At 39.9% G+C, this 25231-nt stretch overlaps 1 protein-coding gene across 2 annotated transcripts in view; it reads right to left on the reverse strand.

The window, feature by feature from the left end:
• SNX27 (sorting nexin 27) overlaps positions 1-25231 on the reverse strand; it is a gene marked incomplete at both ends in the record, with an annotated part of 82934 nt that overhangs the window by 15661 nt on the left and 42042 nt on the right. For both annotated transcript variants that reach the window (XM_084243245.1, XM_084243244.1), the window contains 5 exons: positions 1033-1196; positions 4965-5043; positions 9155-9259; positions 10963-11027; positions 12555-12747. In XM_084243245.1, coding sequence (XP_084099371.1) covers positions 1033-1196; positions 4965-5043; positions 9155-9259; positions 10963-11027; positions 12555-12747 — 606 coding nt within the window. The remainder of the gene's footprint in view (positions 1-1032; positions 1197-4964; positions 5044-9154; positions 9260-10962; positions 11028-12554; positions 12748-25231) is intronic.

Genomic DNA, 25231 nt, shown 5'->3' on the forward strand with positions numbered 1-25231 from the left:
AATCCTCTCAACCCCCGCATCTCTGGCCTGTATCCCAGTACTTGTATACATATATAAATAAATCTTAAAATTAAAAAAAAGAGGATGAAGAGAAATATGGGTATGTAGTGGGAATGAGGGAGGATAGAGATAAAAACCACATCTACAGTGGAAAATTGAGATACAGTGAGAGCAACGTACTAAATTATATTACTAAATTTATTATATAATGACAATTTATGATTAATAGTATGTTATGTAACTACAGTATACTAGAGACATAAAAGTAAATATAGGTCAAAACAACAACAAAAAAAAACAAAGCTAAAAAAAGTGAGCATGGTTACCTATGGGGGGAGATGTGGTAAGTGAGAGCAACTACCATTTTTCATAATAACCCGTGTGGTGCTATTTGATGCTTTACACTATGTATGTGAATTTTTTTTTTTTTTTTAAATTACAAGCCTCCTGAGAACAGGATGGATTTTTTTTTTTTTTAAGATTTATTTATTTATTTATTTATACAAGCACTGGGTACAGTCAGAAGCGCGGGAAGGTGAGAGAATTCACCAGAGCCAGAGGGGAGAGCAGAGCAGGCAGAGTGATGAAATACACTGCTGAGGGGAGCAGCGGGCAGCAGGAGAGTTCTGCGTGCCGCAGGAGAGTTCTGCGTGCCATGTGGGACCCTCGCCCTGTGGCCAGGGATCGAACCGGCGCTGCAGAGGCTGTGGGCAGCTTCACAACCCAGCACTCAACTGCTGCGCCACTGGGGAGGCCCTGTATGTGTAATTTTGATAAAAGTTTTTGAAAAGTTATATAGCTATAGAGCTCATTTTCTGTTGCTTAAGATAATAATAATATATTTTAAATTCGAGGGAATCTTCACTTCTTAAATTTATCTTTTGTAAAATGGGACAGAGCACTTTAAAAATTTAAGAAAGATCCAGGAGACAAAGAAGCTTACCTAAGGATTTACATTATATTGGCAACTTACTCACTACATACAAACAGAAAAAGAAATCAGGCCTTTTCTAGGAAGAGCAATTTACTTACCTGATGAAAGAAGTAGGTAACAGCAAGGTCATTGTCATTTAAGAGAATTTCTTCTTCTGTTGTAAAAAGCCACTTTCGAATGGTCAGGCAGGTACCTGGCACAGCTGATGTGTAATTCTGGACGTAGAGCTTATGAGGAAATTCATTAGGGGCCAGTTTACGTACTGAAGAAAAAACAAAACAAAGAAATCTAGACTGAAAAAATATATACAAATTTCTCCAGCATAAAAAATTATGGTTATCATTAACCAGAACAGAAGTTTAGATCCATCAAGGAAGTCTGCCTTTGGATCACAAAATAACCATTTATCTAGTCAAATCGAGCCCTTCTTACTATGTGTATGGCCAGTCGAGCCTCAAATGGACTAAAATCTATTACCTGAATGACAGGCCCTTCAGTTAACATGCTGACTCTGCAGACAGACTCTGCACACAAACTCAGTTAGTATCTACCCACTACCTGGTAAGTTACAGTGAACAGATCTTTAAAGAAAGTGTCTTTTCTTACCCAGCTATGGTGCATTCATTCTTTCATGTGGCAATACTTAATGAAATGCCTTTATTTTTAAGAGATGAAAGGCCAGCCCCACCCCTCAACCTTAAAGCACTCATCAAAATGACAAGTGTCTTCTGAGTAACATTACTTCCTCTTCCTACCAATGTACAAACAGGACAAAACAATACTGCTACTAATATTTAGGGCCTCCCCTGGTGACGCAGCGGTTGAGTGCTGGGCTGCGAAGCTGCCACAGCCTCTGCAGCGCCGGTTCGATCCCCGGCTGCCAGTGAGGGTCCCACATGGCGCGCAGACCTCTCCTGCCTTGCCCGCTGCTCCCCTCAGCAGTGTGTTTCATCGGTCTGTCTGTTCTGTTCCCCGCTCTGGCTCTGGTGAATTCTCTCACCCTCCCGCGCTTCTGACTGTACCCAGTGCTTGTATAAATAAACAAACAAACAAATAAATAAATCTTTAAAATAAAAAAAAAATATTTATACAGCATTTTTTGGGAAAGTCCAGTTTTCTTCACTTGATGTTTTCTTAACTTTCTAACATTGTAAAAGATAGATTTAATATTGCTCATATTATTTATTTACTAAAACTTAGAGGATTAGAATCCAAGTACCCTGGCTCCCTAGTAATACTTCATAACATTTATAGATGCCTAATTAACGGAAGGAAGTTGGGAAGAAAAATAGTAAGAGGGGGGTCTCCCTGGTGGCGCAAGGGGCTAATTACAGCACTGTGAAGCTATCCACAGCCTCTGCAGCATGAGTTCAATCCCCAGCCAGGAGAGCTACCCACATGGCGCAGCAGACCTCTCCTGTCTCAACCGCTGCTCCCCTCAGCAGTGTATTTCAGTCAGTCTGCCTGTTCTGTTCCCCGCTCTGTCTCTGGTGAATCCTCTCACCCACCACATCTCTGGCTTGTATACCCCAGTTCTTGTATGCATAAATAAAAAAAATCTTAAAGAAAAAAAAATGGAGATGGCTGCTTTAGGAGGAATTAAAGGTATTCTATCTTGATCCTCTGTCAACAAAGCAACCCCAACCTACTAACTCGTCCTTTCTGGGATGAAGAGTCTAACCAATCAATATTAACTCTCATTTCTAGCTTTAGCCCATATTTACATATGATGTGGAGAAGCCCCACACACTGTAGATAATCTATGTCATCCAGAGCAAGTCCTCAGATGAGTTTCTCCCTTTGGTGGTCTTAAAGCAACCATTGTTACCACCATCTTTTAGCTTTGATGAAATAAAATATGAGAAATTTCCTGCTACCATGTATTGATATATTATAATGTGTTAAATCCAAGGCTTTTAAAAGCAATGGATCTCTAATTCCTGAAAACAAAAAGCTATTTTTATATATTTGCCCCCCCCCCAACACAATATTTGTGTCTCCTTATCCCTTTCTCTCCCTTCCCACTTAATCTCAGAGCCCTCAGGATGTTTGTTGACATCCACCAGTTTTAGAAAATGTTTTTTCATTGTCATATTACCTGTTATATAAAGGTCTAATATTGGTTTTTATTGTTCTGACTTGTTTTGCTGCATAGAATTTTTTAAAATTCCCTTCATTTTGTTGAAAATGGCTGCATTTCATCTTTTCTTATGGCTATGTAATATTCCACGGCATGTATGTACCACATCTTTTGAGTCATTTGTCTACTGATGGAGACTTAGGCTGCTTCCATGTTCTAGCTATTGTAACTATTGCTGCTATAAATATTATGGAAAAGATAGTTTTCTTTTTTGTTGAAGTTTTCATATTCTGTGGATATATGCCCAAGAGTGGGACTGCTAGGTCATACAATATTTCTATTTTTAATTATATAGGGTAAATTGAGATTTCTTTCCGTAATGATTGTACCAGTTCACATACCTACCAACAGTGTAACAGGGTTCCTTTTTCTCCACATTCTCTCCAACACTGTTATTGGGGATCTCTTTGATATGTACCATTCTCATGGGTGTAATATGGTATCTCAATGTAATTTTAATCTTCATCTCTCTTATTAGGAGTGATGATGAACATTTTTCATGTCTTTTTGTCTTGTAGGATATCCTCTTTAGTGAGCTATCTGTTCATATGTGCTGCCCATCCAATTGGGCTGTCTTTTTGTTGTTGAACTGTGTGAGTTTCTTATATATTGTGGGTATTAATCCTTTATCAGTTATATACTTTTTAAATATTTTTTCCCATTCAGTAGGGTGTCTGTTTAATGATCTTGTATTTTCTTTTGCGGTTACACAAGCTTTTTAAGTTGAAGTAATCCCAATTGTTTATTTTTGTTTGTAATTCCCTTGCCATAGGAGTTGTACTAAAAATCTTTATTATTGATATTGTGGAATGTATCGCTAAAGTTTTCTTCTATGTGTTTTAGATTTACATGTAAATCTTTACTCCATTTGGACTTTATTTTTGTGTGGCTTTCCAATGTTTCCAGCATCCTTTATTAAGGAGAATGTCTTTTCCCCATTTTGTGGTCATGAATTTTTATTATAGGTTAAGCATAGGAGTGGATTTATTTCTGGACTTTTTGATTCTGTTCCACTGGTCCATGGATTTATTTTTGTGCCAACACCGTATTTTTTTTAATACTGTTTCTTTATAGTAAAGCTTCAAGTCATGTAACATGGTACCTCCATTTCTCTCCTTTTTACTCAGGATTGCTTTTGCAATGTGAGACCTTTTGTGGTTCCATATAACATTTCAATTCCTTCTAATATCTTTGAAAAATATCACTGGCATTTTGATGGGGATTACATTAAATTTGTGCACCATTTTAGGTAAGACAGTCATTTCATTACATTGATACACCCCTATCCATGAGCATGGGATGTCCTTCCATCTCTTTATGTCACTAAGCCCTTTAATAACATCTTCTAGTTCTTGTTATATAGCTCTGTCACCTCTTTTGTTTGGTTGATTCCCAGGTATTTAATTTTTTTGAAGCAATTTTATATAAATAGAATTATCTTAATTACTGCTGCTTCGAGTTGTATATAGACGTCACGGATTTTTGTTATGTTGATTTTGTAACCTGCCATAACTAATAATTCAAAAATTTACAAAAAGCAGAAAGCACACTAAAACAAGTTGTGGCTAAATAGAACATCCCCTCTTTTTAAGGTGGTTTCACAGGAGTATATTCATTTTGAACCTCTGATGTAAAAGAACTTCATGAAATTATCTACTAAGTTTAGGTAACTTATAATTTACAAAAGAGAAAAAGGGTCACTAGTTGTCAGACACCTTTCAGACTTGGCCTGATGAGAACTGCCTGGTCTGCTAGTTGGAGACAGTCTCAACAAGTGTGCTCTCCCCTACCTTCAAGCTCTTCTCCTCTAGGCAAATTGGTTCCATCTGATAGCTTCTGAGAGCTTAATTTTGACAGTTTTAGCATAAGATACCTCAAAACAAAACTTACCAAAGGAATGATTGATCACTTCAAATAAGGCAAAATAATTCACTGTTGTACTGTCCATGCCAACCTTTGCTGCAATAGCCTAAAGTATAAATAGGATAGATAGATTAGTTTCAGGGAAAGTAAATCAGACAATGCTGTGGAAAAAGACATATGTACGCATGTGGAAGGGGAAGGAAAAGAGCAGTTGTGCTCGTTATCACAAAAAATAAATTAATTATCCTTAGCTATTCTTCTTTATATGTATGTGTACATACATTTGTATATACAGTATGTGTTAAAAAAGGGTAAAATCTGTATTTGACTCAAACAGTTATAAACTCTGATTGAGTTTATCCACTCCAATTCAAGCTGATCAGGAGAGACAATTAAACATCAGCTTTCCTTTCTGAAGTAGGACTTCATCCCTCAAGGGTCTTTTTAAATAGCACTTACAATAAATGTGCTTAATTGGGGCCTCAGTAATGGCACAGGGATTAAGTCTCAGTGCTATCACGCTATTTCCACTGCTACCCAAGTTTGATCCCTGGCCAGGAAGCTAACCCACATGGCACAGCAAACCTCTCCTCTTTTGCTTCTGCTCCCCTTAGCAGTATGTTACAGTAAATCAGCCTGTTCTGCTCCCCACTCTGTGTCTGGTGAATCCTATCCTCCTCCCACACACCACTGGCTTAGACCCCGGTTCTTACATGCATAAATAAGTTTTTTAAAAAATCTTTTAAAAAATGTGCTTAATAAATACAGATCTTAAGGAAAAAATGTTCTTAAATACACAGTATCACACATTCAGCCTACATTTCATACAGGTTGTTAATATGCAAGATCTATTATCTTGGTTCTTGAGCTTAAAATACTACTTGTCGGGCCTTCCTGGTGGTGCAGGGGATAAAGTCTCAGCTCTATCAAGCTAGTGCCAGTCACTGGGACATGAGTTTGATGCCCGGCCAGGGAAGTGGCCCACACGGCACAGCAGACCTCTCCTGTCTTGGCCACTGCTCCCCTCAGCGGTGTATTTCAATATATCCACCTATTCTGCTCCCCACTCTGTCTCTGGTGAATTTTCTCAACTCTTGCACCTCTAGCCTACACCCCAGTTCTTGTATGCATAAATAAATAAAAAAAAATCTTTTAAAAAAAGATTTAAAAAAACACTACTTGTCAATTTCATTCACGCTTCACGAATTATTCTTGTGTTTTTCAGATGATCCAAATGACCTCTATGTCCTAAGATTTATCACCATCAATATCCACATGAAAATAGCAAAATGTTGGGTTAAAAGAGACATTTTAAATAAGAATCAGTTTTCTCTCTAGGAGCTAAGATCCTAACATGACAAATAAAAAGAAACTGAAAGACCCCTTGTGCAAATAAAATGAAAACTTAAATCACATACAAAATAACAACAGAACAGAGAGCAAACAAAACACAAACTAGTGATACCAAAATCCATTTTCAAGATCAATCCCAATAAAAGTGTTAATTGAACAGGATAAAATCGTAGAATATTTGTGTCTCAATAAACCAAATATGGTTATATTCCTCCCACATCTGCTCATATATCAGACCTATATTCACCCCTGATAAGAGGGGGGAACTGAAGATTACAAGAACTCTAAGTTACCATACTAGGCTGTGCGGAGCAAGAAATGAAATGCTCTTAAGGTCTGGAACATCCATTAATATCCAGCAATCTGCTGGTCTCCCTGAAACCCTTGATTAACATCAGAATAAAAGACCAATAAAAGGCCTAATGGCAATGATTACACCCAGCATCCAAGTCATGTTTAAATACTATTTATCACTGAAAAGAACTAAAACTCTTTGGGCAAACGGCTGGTTCTAGATTAGGCACAGGAAATATAAAAAGATAAGCCTGTGGTATCAAAAAGCAAGGATGCTATCATAAACAAATGGGTTGCATTAAAAGTAAACATGTAAGAGTTTCCATTCACCAAAGATGGAAAAATCTAAACATCTAAAAGATAACATATGCTAGTGATTACATCTTATTAAACATCTAAAATCACATAAAATACTTTTTAAAAAAATGCTATCATTGGAGATCACTGGAATCAACTAGTGAACCAATTCTTTGCTCTGAAAATTGGCAATAAAAAGAAGTGAAATTTTTACATTCCCTTTCCTCGAAACTATATTTCAAGATAACTACATAGGCTTAATTGAGAAAGTTATATACCGCATTCTAATTATTAATGTGAAGAAATGACAGAACTAGAAAATCATTACTTTGCAACCCTTAATGAAATTACTAGTTAAGGTAGAAACCATTGATAAATTCATTTGATAAAAGATGAAGAATTTTACAGTGGAGAGATCAGGTTATCACTACCTAAACTTACTAATCTTAGTATCACTAGAAGTGGATAACCAGGTATTGTAAGAAGCAACATTAAGTAGAGAGCACCAAATATGAAGTATTCTTTTTTTTTTTTTTAATTTTTTTTTTAATAGAGGCATGTTTTTATTTATTTATTTGTTTTGTTTGTTTGTTTATACATGCACTGGGTACAGTCAGAAGCGCGGGAGGGTGAGAGAATTCACCAGAGCCAGAGCGGGGAGCAGAGCAGGCAGAAGGACCGAAGTACACTGCTGAGGGGAGCAGCGGGCGGCAGGAGAGGTCTGCGCGCCATGTGGGACCCTCCTCCGGTGGCCGAGGAGCAGCTGGGGATCGAACCGGTGCCGCAGAGGCCGCGGGCAGCTTCGCAACCCAGTTCTCAACCGCTGCGCCACCGGGGAGGCCCAAATATGAAGTATTCTTATCGAAAAAACTGAACCTGAATCTAATCAAGACTCTATAGCAAACATAATTCATTGAAAGTAAGAGATAGACAACATTACACAACACGTAAAAGGAATGAACAGATAAATTCAGAGTATGGGACATTTCACAATGCACACACCCAACAACTGGAACAAATAACATGGGGAAAAAAAGTTGGGGAATGGAAAGGATACTACCCTATACTAAAATGAACATAAGAGGGCCGCCCTGGTGGCACAAGGGGTAAAGACTCAGCACTATCAAGCCACTGCCAGCCACTGTAGCATGAGTTGGATCCGATCCCCCCGGCCAGGGAGCTAACCCACACGGCACAGCAGACCTTTCTTATCTCGCCCACTGCTCCCCTCAGCAGTGTATTTCAGTAGATCTGCCTGTTCTGCTCCCCACTGTCTCCCCACTGTCTTCCTAGATCCCAGTGCTTATATGTATAAGTAAATAAAATAAATCTTTTTTAAAAAAATGAGAATAAATGTGATATAAATACATTGTTTAGATCCCGACACTTAACAAACCAAACACTTAACAAGACAAATGGGAAAATTTGACTGGATTTATTAGTTAATACCAAAGAAATATTGTTAATTTTTTAGGTTTGATAATGGCCTTGTGATTATGCAAGAACATCCATATATTTTAGAGATGTTTACTGAAATATATACAGGTCCAATAACATGAACTGCCTTAAAATATTTAAGCGGGCCTCCCTGGTGGCGCAGCGGTTGAGCGCTGGGTTGCGAAGCTGCCCGCAGCCTCTGCGGCGCCGGTTCGATCCCCGGGTGCTCCCGGCCACTGGAGGAGGGTCCCACATGGCGCGCAGACCTCTCCTGCCGCCCGCTGCTCCCCTCAGCAGTGTACTTCGGTCCTTCTGCCTGCTCTGCTCCCTGCTCTGGCTCTGGTGAATTCTCTCACCCTCCCGCGCTTCTGACTGTACCCAGTGCATGTATAAACAAAACAAACAAACAAACAAACAAATAAATAAATAAATAAATAAAACATGCCTCTTTAAAAAAAAAAAATATTTAAGCAAAGAGAAAGGAAAAAAGGATATAATGTAAATATGGCAAAATCTTGATAATCATTGTATATGTGAGATGAGTAGATGGAGGTTCACAGTGGTAACCTGTTTTCATATACATTATAAAGTTTTCTTAAAGGGAGGGGGCATGCTAATTACAACCCCTACAACCTGGAATATTTATTTTCTCTTTCAAGAAGGATAAAGCACTTTCAGATTAACAACAACAACCTCAACAACAGTAGCTCACATCAAATAAATTATTGTGTTATATCAGTAGATACTCCAAGCACTTTATATGTATTACCTCAATGAATCTTCCTTAATTTTTAAGCCATCCAAAAGTCAAGTCTACTTGCTCAAGCTTAATTTACCTGATATACTTGATCTGTAGTGCTGTTCTTTTTAACCCTGACTGTAACTGTTGTTCCATCCGGTAATGCTACTCTCAGCTCTACGTCGGACACACCATTGTAGTTCTAGAGGAAAAGACACAGAGAAAGAATTTATGATCCAGTATGTCCTCTCTCTCCACATAACATGCTAGCTAAATAAAAACCCATGCTATGTGAGAGAAAGTGAGTGCCAAAGAAAGGGGGGGGAGATATTTTATAAGTCAATACATTTGCATCAGTCATAAAGTTGATGTCAGGCTGCAGCAACCTTTCAGGTTGATGAACAGGAAGCAAAGAAACATGTTGAAGTCATATTACATTTCAAAACAGAAAACCTGCATGAAGCAGTATAGGTCAAGCATAGATGAGATTTTTGGCTTGCTTCCAAAATTCACACGTCACAAACAAAAGAAGAAAACAGCTGAAAGCAGTAGTTTCAACAAATGTTCTCTGGCTTTAAGTGGCTAGACATGCTAAATTGGCTCATGTAGTAGTCTTAAGTCCCCTTCTGCTCCCTGAAATAATCATGGCAACTTTAAAAAGAGAAAATGGATAAAACTCAGGAATCTGAGTTATTTATTCTGATGTCTAATTTTCTTTTAGCAAAGAGTAAAAAATTCTTATCCTCCTTAATGCAAAGGAATCCTTCTTATAATTTTTATTACAAAGGAACAACTATTTTGGAACAGCTCTATCTTCATTTACCATTTAAAAGTAAGTACTATTCAGGCCTCACTGGCGCACTAGGAAACTATTCAATCCTCAGCTAAGGAGCTGACCAACATGGCATAGCAGACCTCTCCTGTTGCTTCCCTCAGCAGTGTATTTCAGTCAATCTGTCTGTTCTGGTACCCACTCTGTCTCTGGTAAATCCCCTCTCACTGCACCCTCCCCAACCTCTGGCCTACACCCTAGCTCTTGTATGCATAAATAAATAAAAATAAATCTTAAAAATAAATAAGTACTATTCATTACCTAAAACCATGTAAGTATTATTTAATTATAAGCTTCTGTCTATGAAAGAGTTATAATCTACTTAGGAAAATAAGACATACATCTAATTAGTGGGTAACATTATTTAATATATTAGCATTATATATACATTCTTATTCAAATCAATCTTTATTAAAGACCGCCAATATACTTGACATTGTAGTAAAATACTAGACATATTTAAATAACCAAGATTTAGCTCTTGTTTTTGATATCTAAAGTACAGTACAGTGACTGTAGAAGCAATACTATCCTGTATACTTGAAAGTTGCTAAAAGGGCAGATCTCACCACACCAAAAAAAGGGAAGGAAGGAAAATGGCAACTATATACAATAACAGATACATTAATTAGCTTGGTTACAGTGATCATTTCACAATGTTTACCTATCTATAAATAGCAAATTGTACACATCAAATCCTAGTTGTCAGTTACATCTAGATAAAGGTGAAAAAAAAAATACTGCCTTTCAAATAGCTCATATTCTAATAAGCAAAAACCATACAATAACAGTCTGCTTAAATGTATAAAAAAAATAAAGAACGACAGCCATAAGAGAAAAACAGTTCTTGGTGGAATGAAAAATCGATGACGAGTATCAGGAAAGGCTTCAAAGAGCAAGTGGACTGAGCACTAGGTCTTGAAGAATAAGAGAGATATATATATACATGAAAAGCAAGATGAAAAAAAAAAAAGCCATGGAGATTTTATGGTAATTCAATTCGTAATTGGTTTCTTTATTTTTCACATAAGAAGTCAAGAGGTAAATCGTCACTACAGGGGATATTTACCCACCTCATCTGACTCTGATAGGAATTCTTGCATGATGTCACTCTCACCAATAACTCGTATTGAGCATACTATAGAAAACAAGATAAAAATTTGGCATGAGGCCCTAAAATCAATAATGTAAATCAAGAATATATATCAAGGTATAAGTGTAAATCCTCAGTAGCAGGCAAGCTGAGGCAGTATTCCATCCCTCGAATATGAGATTTTTAAGGCACAACAAATGTTCATACAAATGTAGACCAGGACAGAGGAACAAGAAGTATGAAGATGTAGCTTGTTAAAAATAATAAACATAGTCAAATGAAGTCATTGAAAAAAGAGAAATAAAGCTAACTTTGCACTCTTGGGTGAACTATTAACAAGCTGAACAATACAGCAAGATAAGGTCAATTAAAAACAAAACAAGCACAAAATTAAAATACAAAGGGGAAAATATCTATTTGGCTTAGGAACAGGCCTGTCCCAGCAACACAGCATTTAAAACCACTTGAGAAAAAATGGGTAGGTAATTAAGTATTAAGCTGAGCACATCCTTTCACCTCACTGACTTCAGCTTCCAAACCACCATCTACCCTTACCTACCCCACAATAAAAAGAAAGGAAGCAGTCAGGTAGGTAGCTAATTGTCCAAATCTAGGGGAGTTAACTTCCTGATATTCTCGTCGGAGTAGTAAATGACACTGGTGATTTTACTTCATTTGATTTAAAAACCTCATAACCTTTCTCATTTCCCAAGAGCTATGTTTAGAGGCCATTCCATGTTAGAAAAAAGGTGAAAACAGAAGAGAAAGTTTCACTACCTTCTATCAGGGAAATGTGTTTTTTTCTTCAAGGATAAAGCTCTGTACTAAAGTTTTAAAAAATTCAAGTAGGTCAATTAGTTCTTACACAAGGACACAATTACCAAATACTATACAAGACCATTATTTTATTAAATGAGCATTTTAAGGAAAATTCTTTTGCATAGCCAGGAAATTATATCTTCTCCAGAGCAATCTGTATCATTTTCACCACCTTCATAGGTAACCAAATGTTTCAGCATCTTTTCTCACAAACCAGTAATGTATTGTTTGGAAATTCTGAAGTAACAAGTAAGTTTCCATAGTTCTACATATAATCTGTTTACAACAAGTGAACTTTAGATTATCCACAACTCAGCAAACCTATCCATAGACACTTGTAAGCAGAATAAAAAGTTTTCATGTAAGATATGCCAATGAGTTGAGAATCACTTTATTAAAAATATCTTCACTGGCCACTTAATTCCCAAATTAATTCAGTCTATTGATGAGTATGTCCAAATGTGTTTGCTGGCAAATAATATAACCCTATAAGTAAAGGTCCATTAAGTATAAAAAACTAATTATGAATTTTTCTGTTGTTATTAGGTGCTCAGTAAGCCAATGAAACAGGCTACTAATTGCTGTATTGGACTGAGTGCAGCCTTGGTTTCAAAACTCAGATCATTCAACACCTATAGTAAGAAACTTGTCTTTCACTAAAGAGTACAGGACACTTGTGAAGTTCAGAAGTTGCAGTATTTACCTATAACACTATTTCTACACTGGATAGTAGAATTTAAGAAGCCAGTTTACCTTTTTCTAGATATTCTTCCAACCCGCGACGTCGGGCATCTAGTTGCTGTTCTGATAAAGAGAATGGCCACTTCCCTGGAAGTCGGGGAAAGGTAAAGTTGGCAAACTCTCTCTTCAGATTCTGGTGCAGAATAGCAAACTCCCGGTACCGCTTAGAACACAGCTGCCTCCCTGCCATGTAAACGTTGTATACCTGGTGAAGGGAAAAAGCAAACAGAAAAAAGCTACTTTTTACCACAAATTTGAATCACACAATCATCTAATCCTCACGAGGGTTGATAATGGCTAAGTGTATTCTGCTATGCACTTAACAGAGAACATGTTTAAGGTCACTATAACACAAGATTTATTTTTAATAAACATGGCAGAAGTTGTATGTACAAGAGGGCTACTCGTTTCAATGGGCTCATGATCTTATTTTTACTAGTAAAATAACTTCCAACATGCAGTTTTAAAAACTTCAAAGGCACTTATCAGTTTTTAACAGTGGATTTTATTTTCAGAACGTTAAGTCATTTGAAGTCAACGTGGTAAATATAGTGAATGAACAAATTTGGAGAGCGACGAGAAAAGTTGGAGTTGATTATGTAGCAATGTGACTGCTATTTATACATGGCCCATACTGGCTCTAAAATTAATTTCAAAGAAAAGGGCCTAGATTACTTAGTAATAGTGGTTTTCATTAGCAAATAGATCATTTTTTGCAAAAGCTACTTTCTTGAAGTTCCTAGTTTTGTTCTTGTCCCTGTCATCACTAAAACAGAGTTAACAAAAAAGTGAGGAATATGTAAAGTAAGGACTGATAACAATGAAGAGTAAACCTCATGAAGAAACCAGCAGAGATTTCTGCCTAATATTTACAGATGCATGCTAAGCTTCTAGAACAGAGTCTGACACATAGTAGGTACTAAGTAAATGTGAAGAAATGAAAACATGTATTTGTATTTCTTGAATACATGCCCTATAAAGGAGTATGGTGGAATGTGTAATCTAAAACCATTAAACAGTACAAGTTACTCTGTATTCTCAGAACATATCAAATACAGAGATAGAAAACATTTAATTGCCTTAGCAAAAATCATTCAGAATTTTAAATGTATGAAAAACAGATCATTTACTCATATCACTTTGAAGCATTTCCTTTAAGCTCAAAATTTTTTTCCATCCTTTATGATTTAGGAAGTGTAAATTAAATGTAAAAATGAAGTAATCTGGGCTCCCCCGGTGGTGCAGTGGGTTGAGCACAGTGCTGTGAAGCTGTCCGCAGCCTTTGCAGCGCCGGTTCGATTCCCAGCCAGCCAGGGAGAGTCCCACATGGTGCGGGAGACCTCTCCTGTCGCGCCCACTACTCCTCTCAGCAGTGTATTTCAGTTGTCTGCCTGTTCTGCTCCCTGCTCGGTCTCTGGTGAATCCTCTCACCCTCCCCTGCCTCTGGCCTGTACCCCAGCTCTTGTGTAAAAATAAATAAATCTTCAAAAAAAAGTAATCTATTCATTCAAAACTTTTCTGCCACGAGTCTCCTCCTATGATCCCTCCCCTAATTAAAAGCAAAACCTCTAATTATTATTAAACAGACTCCAGAGATGTGTATAATTTTGATCAATGAGTTTTCTTCCTGTGATTATTGCTCAAATTTGTAACTGATTGTAATGAATCTCACACTACCAAGTATTCCCATCACTGCCTTTTGAAGTACAAAAGCATAGAAAGGAAAATGGTTTTCCCCTGAAAAAGGATCATACATAGTCCTGTGGGCAGAGACTTTTCCAAGTCAATCTGGTCTCAAAATTAAAATGTCCAAATTTCTCAATAGCATCACCCTTCCCTCGCTTAAATCCAAGTCCACAAGGTTATCAGTATTATAAAGTCAGCCTGAGTTCCTTACAAAAGGAAGAAAGGAACAAAGAAGGCAGTTGAAACTAGCCAGTGGCATTGGGTTCGAAGATATTCTCCAATATCTTTTTCCAAGCAAGAATAGAGTAGGTCTGTGATAATGCACCAAAAGACTATGACTGCACTTCCTCAATGGTTATCACTTCAGTGATTCTAAGTTCAGTAAAACTTTTCCTAGGATAGAAAGAAGCCTACTACCTGAGGCCCTTGAGACAATTTCAGCAAGAAACCCTAAAAATTAATTCAATTCTGTTTCTTCATAAAGTGAGAATATCAATTTGCCTCTCACCTACATCTTGACCTGCCCCTCACATTTAAATGTGCAGTCAGAGGGAATAGAAAATACATACATGATGCATGACAGTTCAGTAATTTTAATGCAGAAATGGCCTCTGTAAGTGCCAAAACATTTTTAAATTACACACACACACACAGAGATTGCAACAGAGACTGCTTTGTTCTTCACTTGTCCTTAAAATTAATCAAGATCCAGGGCCTTCCCTGGTGGTGCAGCAGTTGAGCGCTGGGCTGCGAAGCTGCCCACAGCCTCTGCAGTTCAATACCCTGCTGCAGGCGAGGGTCCCACAAGGCGCACAGACCTTCCCTGCCATGCCCGCTGCTCCCCTCAGAAGTGTATTTCGTCAGTCTGCCTGTTCTGTTCCCCGCTCTGGTGAATTCTCTCACCCTCACGTGCTTCTGACTATACCCAGTGCTTGCATAAATAAATCTTTAAAAAAAAATTAATCAAGATCCACTAGCACTTGTTTGAAGAACAAACAAAAATAACTGATCCAAATAGTCCTTGCTGAGGCCCTCTGCCTAATTATCATTAGTGTCCACAGTACATAAGAAAGGACCATTCATGAGAAGTAAGAATGTCCGTCAGAAAATATATTCTCAGTACTTAAAAGGAAACATAATCAAATGGGAACTTAAGATATAAAAGCAGGCAGTGCTTCCAGGATCTTTCCACCTAAATTTAAGCCTTCAGATTGACTGGTTCATAAATGACATGAGATAAAGTTAGACTAGCCGTGACACTCTAGCTTGTGATTGTACATTGATTTTAAAGATTACTGGTTACTAGGTACTCTCCAAATGGCCATGTAACTTACAAGGTGGAATGTTCAGACTGCTAAGTCAGCTGTCTGGGGCAAGTTGCAGTACTGTTGAGACACTCTTCACTGAGTTAGACCCCAAGAGAGAAGGGATGAATTATCTGATCACTAATCTAATTTTGTCTCTCTGGGTTCCTTTTTTTTTCCCCCCATTAATCTATTTCTTTATTTCTTTTTTCTTACAATGTTTGCTTTCTTTTCTCTGGTGTAGTCCCCATAGAATTTCCACCACCAATTGACCCGTGCACCATCTTTGATTTACAGTTGCTTTTATTTTTGCTTTGTTGTGTTCTTTGTTGTGTTATTTTTTCCCCCTTGATCCCCTATATTCCTCCTATAAGTGAAACTATCCAGTATTTTTCTTTCTCCTTCTGACTTATTTCACTGCACTAAGCATTAATTCCGTTAAACTAATGCCATTCATAGCAGCATGGATGGAGCTTATCTTTTTTGATTGCTGAAGAGTATTCCATTGTGTATATATCACACATTTTTTAAATAAGATTTATTTACACATACAAGAGCTGGGGTATATGCCAGAGGTGCAGGTGGTGAGAGAATTCACCAGGAACAGAGTGGAGAGCAGAACAGGCCAATTGCCTGAAATACACTGCTGAGGGGAGCAGCGGACAACACAGGAGAGGTCTGCTGTGCCATGTGGGTTGCTCCCTGGTTGGCCAGGGATTGAACCTGTGCTGCAGAGGCTGTGGACAGCTAGATAGCTTCATAGGTTGTGTCTTAATCCCTTGTGCCACCAGGGAGGCCCTATAACACATCCTCTTGATCCAGTTGTCTATTTTTGGGCACCTGGGTTGATTCCAAGTCTTACCTATTATAAATAGTGCTACAATAAACATAAGGGTGAATGTATTCCTTTGTATTAATGTTTTTGTGTCCTTAGGGTAGTGTCTCTCTGGATTCTGTAAATTAATTTTAAATTTCAGCTTTGAAATAATTTATAAATTTCACAATATGTAAATGTTGAAAATTCAAACCATGTCATTTTTTTGGTCTATCTTTATGACTTCAGTTCTATGGAATGTCAGAAGATGATATCTGATAATCATACAATGAGCACAAACCACTATGGGAAAAGTAATTTCAGTATTACCTGGGCTCTGTAGTTGATAGAAAATACTGAAATACCAAACAGCAGAGATGTCTTCATTAACCCCCATCTACAGATTTTTAAAGCTTTTAAATTGTAAAGTCTCATTCTACATAGTACCAGAAAGTTAAAATCTCATTTTCTCTAATTTCCAGTAACAGACAGGAATTGTACTGCTGAACACACAGAAGAGAATCTCCTTTAAATTACTGAATGCAGAAGTGATTAGGAAAAAAGCAGAATGACATTTGCCACAGCAATATCACCCAAGTTTAGCTTCCAAATGTCAAATAGACATTGAACTGGTTCATGCTACTGATCTTGATGAACATTCAATTTACATTATGACTAGCAAATTATTTCCAATGCCACTATATCAATTACTCCTGTTTTTACCTGAAAATTAATTTTTAAAAGGACATATTTGCCATCAACAAACTGCTTTTGATAGCAAACAAAGATACAACCCTCTCTGTCAATTTCTGGATAAAATCCATGAGATCCTTAACTAAAGGGTTCTACATGTTAAGTCCTTAGGCTTTTTCCTGGAAAGAAAAAAAAAAAAAGCATAAAAGCAACAAGTTACTCTTAATAACTTTGTATATTCCTGACACGATCTTTTTCATTTGTTTGTATGTTAACTATTTCTCCTTGTGTCATTTTTTTTTTATTTAAGGACCTTGATTTTAAAAAGGTCATAATTTTAAATATTTACCATTTTTATAACCAATACTTTTGTCTTCAGAAACTTTTTTTCCCCTATCCTTAGGAGCTAAAAGCTATTCACCTATATTTTCAAAAAGATTTTTAAATTTTACTTGCTGTTTAAGCCCTTAATCCATCTAGAACTGATTTTTCTACACAGTGTGAAGGAGAGTTCCACTTATAGTTCTTTAAAAGCCAAGAATATTTAAAATCAAGTTTTAATTGAATTATCCCTAAATAAAAATATTCTGCTGTTACAGGATAATCTTGGAACTTTTGGATGGTCTGTAATTAACCTGCTACTGTAAACAACTAGAAAACTGGACACAATATAGGAAACAACTATTTTTAGATACTGGACAACAGGCAGTTAAGAATTATGATCCCTGGGCCTCCCCGGTGGCGCAGCGGTTGAGCACTGGGTTGCGAAGCTGCCCGCGGCCTCCGCGGCACCGGTTCGATCCCCGGCTGCTCCCCGGCCACCGGAGGAGGGTCCCACATGGCGCGCAGACCTCTCCTGCCACCCGCTGCTCCCCTCAGCAGTGTACTTCGGTCCTTCTGCCTGCTCTGCTCCCTGCTCTGGTCTGGTGAATTCTCTCACCCTCCCGCGCTTCTGACTGTACCCAATGCATGTATAAACAAACAAACAAGCAAACAAACAAATAAATAAATAAAAACATGCCTCTATTAAAAAAAAAAAAAAGAATTATGATCCCTGAGAAAAGGTAACAAACAAAAGGTGCCATACAATAATCAAGGTTTTCTGCCTAGGGAACTCTTGAATTGAGAGTCAGAGAGAGCCACTTAAAGTTCAAATAACCTTACAGAGTTAAGGAGACAGACATTAGTATTCAAGAAAGCCAAAGCTAAAAGAGAGCTAAAAAGAGACAAAGCTTCAGATATCTGCATAGGAGTCCTTTGAATTTGGGCTGTATAACAATTTGAAGAAAAGAACTATTACCAGGGCCTCGCTGGTGGCACTGGCAGTTGAGCGCAGCACTAAGAAGCTATCCACAGCCTTTGCAGTGCCTGTTCGATCCCCACCCGCCGCGGAGCAACCCACATGTTGCAGCAGACCTCTCCTGTCTGGCCCGCTGCTCCCCTCAGCAGTGTATTTCAGTCAGCCTGCCTGTTCTATTCCCCGCTCTGTCTCTGGTGAATCCTCTCACCCTCCTGCACGTCCAGTCTATACCCCGGTTCTTGTATAAATAAATCTTTAAAAAAAAAAAAACAACAACTATTACCAGGGAGAATTACAAAATGAACAATTTCTAGAGTTCAAACAGGATCTGGAATCATCTGACTACTCTCCAGTGAGAGCAGAAAGACCTCCCCAGGGCCTCCTTGGTGGCACAAGGGGTTAAGATGCAGCCTCTACAGAACAAGTTCGATCCCCACCAGGTCAAGGAGCAGCCCACATGGTACAGCAGGCTTCTCCTGGCTCGCTGGCTGCTCCCCTCAGCAATGTACTTCGGTCGATCTGCCTGTTCTGTTCCCTGCTCTGTCTCTGGTGAATTCTCTTACACACACACCCCCCACCTCACTCTTGTATGCATAAATAAATAAATCTTTAAAAAAAAAAAAAAAAGACCTCCCCAAATCTACAAGGAATTCAGAAGAAAATTCAGAAGGTTTCCTTTAAAAGGAGTGGGGCTAGAGCAGTGGGTCTAAATTAATTCTAGAATAGAAGCCACTCTAAACATACCCTAAAAGAGCTTAGAAACAAACCTCAAAAGGATCTAAGTTATTTATAAGTAACTTAAGTGGATGACAGTAAAAAATACCCAACAGTTTAAAGGAATGTAATAGAATCTGATACCCAATAATCTAGTACACAATGTATAAAAATTAACCAAATGTAGTAGACATATAAAGCATGAAAATTTGAACAGTAAGCAGGAGAAATATGTTCAGTAGAAATAGACTCAGAAATGACAGACACAAAAGAATTAGCAGATAAGGACATTAAGTAGCAATTACAGGCTGCTTCTGTTTAGGGTTTAGGATTTAGGAAGCTACAAGAACAGCAACTCCACCCCAGGCACAAGGAGAGCTCCCACTCGCAAGTTTTCTATCTGGGCACTATGCTCATAATAGACTAGGCTTAGGGCAGGAGATCAGAAGCAGCTTCCTCTGGTGACAAAAGCCATTGATTGGCCATTGTTAGGGGAAAGACACAATGCCTTACCTACTTCCCCAGACCGTTCTCTTCTACTAAAAAGCTTTAAGTCCTCAAAAGATGGGCAGCAAACCTCATCCAGAAGACACAAGTAAATATCCACACTGCCTCTGGGAAGGAGTAAAAAAGCAACTACTCTGGGGGAAGAGACAGGAAATCATGCCAAGCTCAGGTTCTTATACTGACATTAAGTAGAGTTCTGCTACAGCAGGAGTAGGGGGTGGAGGGAGTGGAGGAATCGAGACCAATCACTGACACAAGGCAGAGGTAACTGATTTAAAAAACAAAACAAAACAAAACAAAAAAAAAAAACAAGAGGGAAAGAAAAACTAACAAAAAACAGGTCATCTCCAAGACACAGATCCTGCCTAACACAGAAGCTGTACCAGACAACATAGAACTTATCTCCATCTACCATGAATCCAGTCCAAGTGAAAAGCAGGAGAGTCAGAGTCTGACAAGAGGGGAGTGTATCAACACTGGGGATTCTTAAGACCTGGCACTGTACTATTTAAGGGAGCACACAGAGTGGGTACCAAAAATAGAGGGTGCATGGCTAGGGAGTCACAGGAACAGCGATGCAGAGGGAAGGGTACTAGCTTGAGCAAGCTGCTCTCAAAAAACAGCTGGAACGTGAACCTGAGACAGGAAACGTGTCCTATCACCTGTGTCTCCTCATAGACAAGGTAAATACGCAAAGCTGAGGCTGGTGTATTCAAAACACCTGCCATTTCCAGCCCCCGGGGCTAAAATCAAGACAACAAATAAACACTAGCATAAACCAGACTTTAAACACCTGCTGTAACCCGAGCAGACACATCGGGATAAGATTCTGTGCTGGAAAAGAGAACAACTCTCAGATTATAACACCATATCAACTACAATCGGCATCCAGAGCTGCATCTAGTGTTCAAAAATAAGTCTAGAGGTGGTAGTCGACAAGAAACAATAAGAGACACTAAAACTGAGGAGCTGGCCTAGAGGAGGAGATCACTGTGGATCCTCACCATAGAACTCTGGCTCCCATCGCACAGTAGGAAACTTAAATCCTGACACCCACTAGAGGTGATCCTTTGGTGTCCTACTACCCTGGTTCATTTTACCTATTACCTCTACCTATTACCCTTCACTGATACCAGTTGTCCAATTACTTCAACAAGTGCAAAACTAACAGTCTGAAAGTCTGTCCCTATCACAACCCGCAAAAACTGAAAAGACAGAAGAATGTATCACAAATGCTGGAGCTAAAAAATGTTATAGTAGTCTCAAAGCATCTATGTGAAATATAACTTAAGAAAAATTAAAGGTAACGGAAGAATTTTAATGAATAAACAAAAAACAAGATACAAATAAGCAACAGTATAAAAACCAAGAAAATATTAGGCAATTAGAAGCAAAGGAGAAATAATACACTGAATATTATACTATAGTGTAACTAAATTACTGTAAGAAAAACTATAACTAAATTAAAAAACGCAATAGAGGATATCAACAGCAGACAAACGAGCAATGAAGGGAATTAATGAGCTTCAAAGCACAATGTTGGAGAACACACAAACAAGATAAAGATAAACATAAAGAAGTAAATAATTTAAAAAATTAAAATAGTGTAAGAGCCCTTTGGTATAACCTAAAGAGAAATAACACCATATCACGGTGTAGGGTAACTGAAAAAATTACCAGGTTTTTCCACCCTCCCACCATTAGCATTGATGATGGATCCCTGCAGTCCTGAATGCATGCCTGATGGCAGACACCTGGAGTAGGGTGTAGGCATGCAGAGGTGGGCACACCTGAGCTGAGACTGGGCTTATAAAGGCAGTGTCACAGAGACACCAGCAAAATGAGACCGAGAATGACAAGAGCAGAAAGAAAATAGTAGCAGAACAAGAACGCCAGAGAGCCCAGAAAGAGTGAAGACTCACCAGGGGTGGGAGGCCTTGTCAGCCTCCTGGTTCCCCCAGCACCCCTGCGCCTAACGTGTACCTGGTAAAAAGCTTGATAAAAACTTGAAAAAGCCACCAAGTGCTCCAATACTCTCCTTTACCCGTTTGCCCGGATCATAGAGAACCTGCTCTGTGCCTTCCTGCCCCTACACATGGAGTCTGTAGAGGGTCAGGAATGGCCACTGAGCAGGTTTTCTAGGATCCTATGCAGACCTGGTAAAGGAGGAGTCAGAGTCCTCAGTGGCTTTTGCAGGTCTTTTATTGGGATTTACCCAGTTCAGGCAGGGGTGCTGGGGGGCCGGGAGGCTGGCAGGCCTCCCAGCCCCCAGCCAGTCTTCACTCTATCTGGGCTCTCTGGCGTTCTCTGCTTCTCTCTCGGCTTCTGCTCTTCTTAGCTTCTACTGGCATCCCTGTGATGCCGCCCTTAAAAGCCCAGTCTTAGCCCAGGTGAATCCCATCTACCTATGCCCACACCCTATTCCAGGTGCCCGCCATCAGGCATGCATTCAGGACCGCAAGGATCCATCCTCTATCCTGATGGTGGGAGGGCAGAAAAGCCTGACATTTTTCCTTACCCTACAGTCCACCCCCTCAGGGTTTTCTGCCATATAGTCTTCATATATACAGTTTTCTTAACAAACATAAACAATGCAGCCATGGCCTTCAAAAGCAAATACATCACAATATTACAAAATACAACAGAACACAAATGAGTCCAGGCAGGGCCCCAACCTAGTGGCAAAAGACAATTATTGGTACCAGCAGATGAACCACCAAATCTGCTGCCGAAGGCACTGCTCATATGAGAAAGGGCAATCACTCACGGCATCTACGGTAACACACCAGGAGCCGTCAGGCTTCCTGGCCTTCTCTGGCTGTAGTCTCGGCTACAAGCCACACACAGCATCCACCTCCAGGATGCACTCACTCCTGGATTGGGGATTCTCTACTCTTTGGGGGTAATCGCCAACCCTCAGGGTTTCTGTCTGCAGTCGCTCCAACATTCGGCTTTCATAGCCACCAATGCAACTCGCAGACCCCTGCACTCAGGCCAACCCACTGCACAAGCACATGGGTCGGGGATCCAAACTCTACATGTGGCTTGGGCTCCACCCCAAGCCACGTTCCCCACCTGTCCCCCAAGGACGGGTTCCTCACCTCCTCACCCTCACTCAACGACGAGCAGGGCATCACCCGCAGGTGATTTTACGCAACTCACAGGTCTTCAGCATACTCAGGCTGCTTAACAGCCACTCAGGGCTTCCCAAACTTAGCATCAGCACCAGCTTTTTTGCCTTCTCAGTTGACTTTTCTCCTCCGCCTAGCTGCTGGGCATACACAAGCTGCTTTTGGCCATCAAGGCCCACTGGCCACCCCCAGATTCTCAAAAAAAAACATAACCTGCCAAGGTCCTGCGCCTTCTGGCGGGATTGTCAGTCCAAGTTCATCAGTCCAAGTCCACCAGTCGAAGTCCGTTGGCCTCTCCCTGCATCAGCACTGGCGAGCTCTGAATCGTGGCCCTCTCTTCCCGACGATTCTTGCTGTCTCCGGGGTTGTTGGCTGGTCCTCTTGGGCATCTCCTCCTCCAGCTGAGGTCTTGTCCCGCAGCTGCCGGACGGTGTCCACCTTCTGTGCCACCATGGCGCCTCCAGCGTCGTCACAGGCTCACACAGTCTGTTACTCCTTAGTCCCTCCAGGTCTTCGGAGGGCTCCATACCGGTCTGCATGGATCATCTTGCCGACTTACACCAATTGTAAGGGCGCAGGACGGGTTCACCAGGCTATTGGCAGGCAGGGGCCTCCCAGCCCCCAGCAGGTCTTCACTCTGTGGGCTCTCCAGCCTTCTCTCGGCTTCTGTCAGTTTCTCTTTCGGCTTCTGCTCATCTCGGCTTCTACTGGCATCCCTGTGACGCCGCCCTTAAAAGCCCAGTCTTAGCCCAGGTGAATCCCATCTACCTATGCCCACACCCTATTCCAGGGGCCCGCCATCATGCATGCATTCAGGACCGCAAGGATCCATCGTCTATCCTGATGGTGGGAGGGCAGAAAAGCCTGACATTTTTCCTTACCCTACAGGGTCCCAGAAGAAGACAAAGACAGAGGCAGAGAAATTTTATGTAAAGAAATAATTACTGACAACCATCTCAACCTGGGAAACAAAACAGATATTGTGATCCAAGAGGCCCAAAGAGTTGCAATAAAATAATATCAAAAAGACAAACACCAAGACATATACTGAAGCTCGTTGAATGACAATGATAAAGACAGAATACTAAAAACATCAAGAGAAAAAAGGTAACCTATAAGGGAACACCAATCAGACTGTTTTTTTTTTTTTTTTTTTTTTTGTATAGAGGCATGCTTTATTTATTTGTTTGCTGGTCTGTTTGTTTGTTTTGTCTATACATGCACTGGGTACAGTCAGAAGCGCGGGAGGGTGAGAGAATTCACCAGAGCCAGAGCGGGGAGCAGAGCAGGCAGAAGGACCGAAGTACACTGCTGAGGGGAGCAGCGGGCGGCAGGAGAGGTCTGCGCGCCATGTGGGACCCTCCTTCAGTGGCCGGGGAGCAGCCGGGGATCGAACCGGCGCCGCAGAGGCCGCGGGCAGCTTCGCAACCCAGCGCTCAACCGCTGCGCCACCGGGGAGGCCCCCAATCAGACTGTTAAGTGAACTTTTCAGAAGAAATATTACAAGTACAAAAGGATTTGCAAGAGCTATTTAAAATAATTAAAGAAAAAGAGATTCAGGCTAGAACCCTGTACCCTACAATATTAAGATTCAAGAAAATAGGAGGAGTAAGGAGCTTCACTGGAAAGCAAAAACTAAAAGAAATTATCAACAAGCCTCAAATGAAAGAAGGAGCTATCATAAAGCAACACAGAGGTAACAGACTCCTAAATGATTTAATACAGAGAAGTAAGAAGATGGGTAATATGGCCTATTAGAATTAGAGCCAAACTGTCTAAAAGGAGCACAAAAATAGATCATTTATGAACCCCAGCAGAACTTTTAAATAAAAATAGAAGCAACACGTAAGACAATGAAAACAGAGCCAAAACATGTATAAAAGACCAAGAAAAAAACAAATGGCAATGAGCATTTATTTATATCTCAATAATCACCTTAATACAAATGGCCTGAACTCACCAGTCAAAAGGTATATAGTGCCTGAATGGTTTTCAAAACAATCCAACCTTCTGCCATTTACAAAACCATTTACCAACAAAGACAAGCACAGACTTAACATAAAGGGTGAAAGACAATCATACAAGCAAATGGCAAGGAAAAAAGTAAATCAAGAGGGTCCTCCCTGGTGGCCTAGGGGTTAAGTCTCAGTGCCATTGTTAGGGGGAAGTGATGTCCTGAGTTAATCCCATACAGGCTTTGTGGACTCCACCCCCACTCCAGACTAAAGCCATCAAGACTCTGGGAAAGACAAATCCCATCACCACCAAGGAGGGTGGCTGGGACCTGAGGGTGGAGTTGGGCAGCCAGGTTGGATATAAAAAACCAAACACGTGGGCCTTGGTCTCTCTGGCTCGCGATTGCTCGCCTCCCGGCTTCACCGCTCCTGGCTGGCGGCCAGCTCTCAGAGCGCCATTTTGGGATTCCTGATCGGCGGATCGGGTAGGACTCATTTAAAACTTTGTCTCCCACTTTTCTCCCTGAGCTGTACATTTCCTCATTTCCCCTTCCCTTGTAAATAAACCTTTTATTAACCTTTCAC

Source organism: Talpa europaea (assembly GCF_964194135.1).
Source record: "Talpa europaea genome assembly, chromosome: 9".
In the NCBI taxonomy this organism is placed as follows: Eukaryota; Metazoa; Chordata; class Mammalia; order Eulipotyphla; family Talpidae; genus Talpa; species Talpa europaea.